The sequence below is a fragment of the Corylus avellana genome, chromosome ca7 (assembly GCF_901000735.1).
Source record: "Corylus avellana chromosome ca7, CavTom2PMs-1.0".
In the NCBI taxonomy this organism is placed as follows: Eukaryota; Viridiplantae; Streptophyta; class Magnoliopsida; order Fagales; family Betulaceae; genus Corylus; species Corylus avellana.
This window is the reverse complement of record NC_081547.1, coordinates 7,369,894-7,375,759: the sequence shown is the minus strand read 5'-3', so window position 1 is coordinate 7,375,759 and position 5,866 is coordinate 7,369,894. Positions and strand designations below refer to the sequence as shown.

At 36.5% G+C, this 5,866-nt stretch overlaps 1 protein-coding gene across 1 annotated transcript; it reads right to left on the bottom strand.

The window, feature by feature from the left end:
* Window positions 1-288: 288 nt before the first annotated feature.
* LOC132187188 (uncharacterized) lies at window positions 289-3,724 on the bottom strand. The gene is made up of 3 exons (XM_059601409.1): window positions 3,582-3,724; window positions 1,865-2,257; window positions 289-804 (listed from the first exon to the last, which is right to left on the bottom strand). Exons 2-3 carry the CDS (start codon window positions 2,232-2,234, stop codon window positions 569-571), a joined length of 606 nt encoding a protein of 201 aa, XP_059457392.1. The 5' UTR covers window positions 2,235-2,257; window positions 3,582-3,724; the 3' UTR covers window positions 289-568.
* Between the last annotated feature and the right edge of the window lie 2,142 nt (window positions 3,725-5,866).

Below are 5,866 nucleotides of genomic sequence, written 5' to 3'. Positions count from 1 at the left end.
AACAAAGTTTTAAAGGTTTGATATAGACCAGATAATGAGAAAAACATAAGCTTTGAAGTATGAACTTTAGAGGTTGTAATATAGCAAATGTCTTGCAAGCCCATGAAAGAAGAATATTACTATTTGCCGATGCCCGCCTTATTATGGACAAAATTTTGTTCAAGACGAAACAAAACTTTGTTCAAGACGAATGTGAGTATCACGTGCTCTAAAAGACAAATATCAATTTAGTAGACGGGAAAAAAACTTTGTCCAAGTAGCAGAGGCGGCAATCGCCAAAATGCTTCATATGTTCAAAAGACCAAATTCATTGAATTTCCAGGAACCATCCATTCTTTTTGTTCTTTTTCTTTTTTTTCATTAAGACACATTTACATATCTTTTAAGGAAACAAGATGAGTTGCAATCACATAAACAATAGGTGTGACATTCTCATAAAAGACAAATAATAGTAATAATAATAGACAATACTACTAAAGCATAAAACTGCAAATCTTCCCCTGCTCCATAAAAAATTCAAACCTTGAGCTCCACATGAACATTATTACATCTACCAATAGCCGCCGTATCACTTCCATTTCTTGAACTTATGCTTTCCAAACATGCCGCCATTCTTCCAGCGCTTGCCAAATTTCCCATGCTTAAACTTGCCATGTTTGAACTTTCCATGGCCATAGCCATAATGACCCCCATGTCCGAGATGATGGGCACCATGTGAGAGCTGATGAGCCCCATAAGCAGCAGCTGCAGCAGCAGCACCTCCTGCTACCAATGCTCCCATACCACCCATACCAGATCCATGCCCTGTAATAATTATTTATCAGCAAAAATACAATGAATGAAGCGAAATGGAAGTTATATATATAACTCTACTAACAGCCTTCTAACTCTTCTGAGGACTGAGTGGTCATAAATCATCTAATAGATATCATGTCCATTACAATTTGGCTAATAATATATCACATGCACATGCCTGTAGGCTGTAGAGCTGGAGACTGAAAGCAAATTTAATCCTATGCAACAGATGCCCAAGAATACCCTCTAATAAAGGCTTGTGGTCTATTCAAATGTTATTTAATTTTCATTTCAGTTGTAGTACAGGAAAATCCTACAGCCACAAATCCTATATAAGGAATCAAACTACAAATGATGAATTTTGCATCCCATATAATATATTTATAAGATTCCAGAATTACCAATAAGAGCACCAATTAAAGATAATTTTTGGACTTTATTTAAATTTGTTTAAAAAAATCTTAATGGTTTCAACCATCAATGCCTTCGCAACAGAAAATATAAAATTGGGGAAGAGAGCATCCTCTGGTCCTTTTCCCCTATGTCTTTCACCATAGAAAGTAAGGATTGACCATTAAGGCTCTCTATGACTAAAATGACAACTGAAACTCATATAATACAATTTCATATAAGAGAGCTAAGTGACAGGCTATGAAGCATCGTTACCAATAAGGGATACGATAAAATACGATATGGACACGATGATATGTAAATATTCACGCAAATTCAAAATTTTGAAGGTTTCTAAAGTTCTACAAAACTATATCCTTTTTTTTCTTTCACATGTAGACCCCCAATTTTCTTAGGAAAATTAAACATGTACCCCAAATGTATGTGTATTGTATTTATACTATATCTGTGCTATATCTCAGCCATATACTATCATATTCCGGTGTCTCCATAAGTTTTAAGTTAATTTTCTAGTTTACTGATACATATTCTTATTGAGTGATATTTGTCCAATTTGCGTCCCACTGTATCCTGACATATTCATATCAGATATACATCAGATACGGCTAATGGCTATTTTGAACTATGTATCTTCTAAGTAAGGGGAGATAAAATATACCTGAATGATATGGAGCTGATGGACCAGGATAACTGGAGGGATATCCACCTGGGGGAGGATAGCCTTGGGGAGGGTATCCACCTGGGGGAGGGTATCCACCTGGGGGAGGATATCCACCTTGGGGAGGGTATCCACCTTGGGGAGGGTATCCACCTGGGGGAGGATATCCACCTGGTTGGTAGGCTTGTGGGGGATATCCTTGTGGGGGATATCCTTGTGGGGGATATCCTTGAGGAGGATATCCCTGTGGAGGGTATCCTTGTGGAGGGTATCCTTGTGAAGGATAGTGTCCAGCAGCATATCCAGCAAGGTGAGAGAACATTCCTTTGTCACTAGACTCATGATCATGCTTGTCCTTTCCACCATCCATTTTTCTTCAACTTGAAATTAATGCTGCAAAATTGCAAAAACTGGGCTGTTAGGGCCAATATCAAATAGAGTTGTCATCCATATGTAGTTAATGTAAAGCAATCAAACGGGAGGAAGCCTATAAATGTTTTAAGACAGTTTGGTTCCTTGAAGATCTAAGACGAGAGAAAAGAAAATGCCAAAACAAAGATATTTGTTGAGCAATTCTGAACACACTATACGTGTTCTCCAGAAGTCAAGCAAAGCATAAAAACGAAAGATATAATAGAAGTATTTCATCCCAATCATGCACTATCGAATAGGATGAAAATGATATTCATCCATATGTTTAAAACAACATAAGAACAAATTTATACTCGAAGCCTCATTGGCAATTACCCACCCCAACCCACCAAAAAGGGGGGGAAAAAGCTTGATACGATCTATAACATACTATGTGATTTTTCATTCTTCTAAAACTCCATCAATTTTCATAATCAAATTATTCATTATTATTTTGTTAAAAACATGTCATTAGATCCATGGGAGAGATAAGGACCAAGATGCTGAACATTAAGTTCTTTCTTCTTGCTTACTGCAATTAGCAAGTTAGTTTATTATTGAAAAAGTTTTAAAGTTCAGATTTTTCCAAAAGTTTTGATCATGTATTCTCTACTTTACCTCTAGCCAGTCACAAGAAAGAGAACAAGGTATAAGGACCAACTACTGAAAAGTCCCCAAAAAGAGTAGGGCATGGGCATGGGCATGGGAAAACAAAAACATACACATATGGCAATATATCTAATATTGAAAGAAGACATCCATATATCAATCACAAGGAATCAAAGTGGCTCACTAATTAAAAACAAAAGACAGCCGAAGTTCAAATAAAAACTACAAATCACATCATGAATCCAGACTTTCACCACCATGTGTACAAAGCCTACAGAAAATCATAACAAACTAAAGAACCAAAGTAAATCTCTCCATCCTCATGTCACGCAAACAAGAACACATGATCAAGGGGACAAGGTTGTGATGCTTAATGAATTGGATAAGAACTAGCAATCCAAAAAAAAAAAAAACTCCTCATACATCTTTCTTGGTAAGTCTTTCAAACCCACTCAAGGAAAACAGGTTTATACCAGATGACAATGATGAAACATCTAATTGCTGTATTTTCTTTCTGGTAGCATGTTTGTGTGTTTATCAGGTTACAATCCCACATATATAAACAACCCAGATGGCTTTCGAGTATAAATCTTCAATGGGATTCATAATACAAAAGAAAGATCAAACAGTGGAAGCATATAGAAAGGAACCAATCAATCAAAACAATGATTAACACGAGAGAAACAGAGGCGCTGACCCAATTGCCCGTTCGAATAGTATTGCGATTGCCAAACCAAGCGATTCGAGATTTCTCAGGAGGAGGGCTTCCACAATTTAAACAAGCCGCGCACACGCACACGCACACGCACACGAACTCACCCCTTCTTTTCCTTTTCCATATTTGGTAGCAAACATTGATTAACAAACACGTTTTTTCAACGCGTCTACTTTATCTTCTGGAGAGATAAAGCTAGCATGCGCCGCTTTTAGTTTGTTATCCAGTGAGCTCGTCTCAATATTAAATAATGGTGCAAAGATCAATCCACGTGTGCCCGGAAATCATGTTCGAGGATCCTAAGGTTTTCAGATTTGGTCAGAAAAAAAAACTACAAAAGAACGTGTATTGGTCAAATACGTGGCACGTGAATCTCTGAGATGAAGTGTAGGTGACAATTGCCATAAGCACAACCTCGTGGCCGTAAGATTCGATATTCTCCACCTCCAACGGTGTATGTATATTCAAATTTTATATGTATATAATCGAACTTGTTCTTCTTCCACATATCTTGTGCTAATTAATTAACTTAATTGTCTTGGATTTGACAAATGTGTGGTGACCGGTGATATTAGAGCCTCGTCATTATAATTCGGCTATTATTTCTGTATTTTATAGTTTTCCCTACAAACTTCAACATAATATTAGAGCCTCATCATTATAATTTATTTCAACAAAAAGTCATTTTAAATGTTGTATGAGTGTTTTGTGTTTTGAATTGCTTAGATATTAATCATAAAGTACTCAAATAATTTAAGGCATGTTGCTTAAAATGAGTGGAGTGAGCCTCACAAATACTTAATTTCCATTGAGCCACTACGGTGACATAAGAGAATGACGGACTACTGGAGTGGGCTTTAGGAATGAGCCTCAGGAAAGCCTACTACAATTATCCAAACAAGGTTGAAGGCCCAATCTCTCTCATTAAGAACAAAGCCCAAAGTCCATATAGAAAAGAGTTACTAATGCTCCTAGACCGTGGGCTCGTATAGGCATGCACTCAATCAACACATACATGTGATCTACACTCCAACAGATAGAGAGTCCCAACTCGATCCGTCCACTTAACAAACCCAATCTAAGTCTAAGAGTTCCCATATCACATTTCAAAAGGTGGTTACAAGGAAGATCCCCAAAATCAAGCAAGTCAAGTAAGAGTCCCACAATGACTCACACACTCAGCTACATCTATAAAATGAGCAGTCCACTGCAACACCAAAGAGTCAAAGACACTCTAAAATCTCTCTACTACTCTCATTTTGATATTATTCTTACTCTAATTATTTACCCCCATCACCACACAATTTCTGACTTAAGCATCGGAGGTGGAACGGCCACCACACCCCCCACTTCGTGGCCTTCCACCATTGACTTTGTGGCCTTCCACCATTACACACTCAGCTACATCTATAAAAGGAGCAGTCCATTGCAACACCAAAGAGTCAAAGACACTTTGAAATCTCTCTACTACTCTCATTTTGATATTATTCTACTCTAATTATTTACCCCCATCACCACACAATTTCTGACTTAAGCATCGGAGGTGGAACGGCCACCACACCCCCCACTTCGTGGCCTTCCACCACTGATCTCTCTTTCATCTTAGCAAAGCAATTCAATAGATTGTCATATGACTCCTATACAACTAGGATGATGTAACAGTAAAAATCAATCATTTAATTTTTATAAATGTTGATTCAAATGCTGATTTTTGCTGTCACGTCATCAAATTTTTATGGCAATCATATAAGAATCTACTAAATAACATTACTTACTTCAAATAAATAATGAGAAATATCAAACAGTAATATGACATTATAGTCACATATAAAATTGAACATAAATGCATAATTAGTTTCAGTTGAATATTATCGTAAAAATAATGATCAAAAGTATAAGGTATACTGTCATTTACAAACACAGGGCACTCTATTTTTCAAATTAAAACACAAATCTTCTTTCTCCATGTTTACAAAATGACAAGAAATTACAAGCAAAAACACCTTAATCTTAGAGAAGAGTCAACAACAATGAAGGGCCTTCATAGTTGCATCATAGCTTATCAACATGCCAGCCTTTTGTGACATGTCTGTATGCTTCAAAAAATGAGACCCCAGATTTGGTACCAAACAATAACAATCATGGCTGAAGTTCAACTTTTGCATTGTAACACATAGTTAGAATTACTCTAGAAAGCTATTAAGATAACTAATAAAATCCATATAGCAGAAAATATATATATATATAAAGACAGATGAAGATCCATA

Excerpts from the sequence above, each read along its gene's own strand:
- LOC132187188 (XM_059601409.1), bottom strand. The coding sequence starts at position 2,234 with ATGGATGGTGGAAAGGACAAGCATGATCATGAGTCTAGTGACAAAGGA. Across the intron at positions 805-1,864 it reads ATCAGCTCCATATCATTCAG|GGCATGGATCTGGTATGGGT; the intron begins GTATATTTTATC and ends TAATTATTACAG.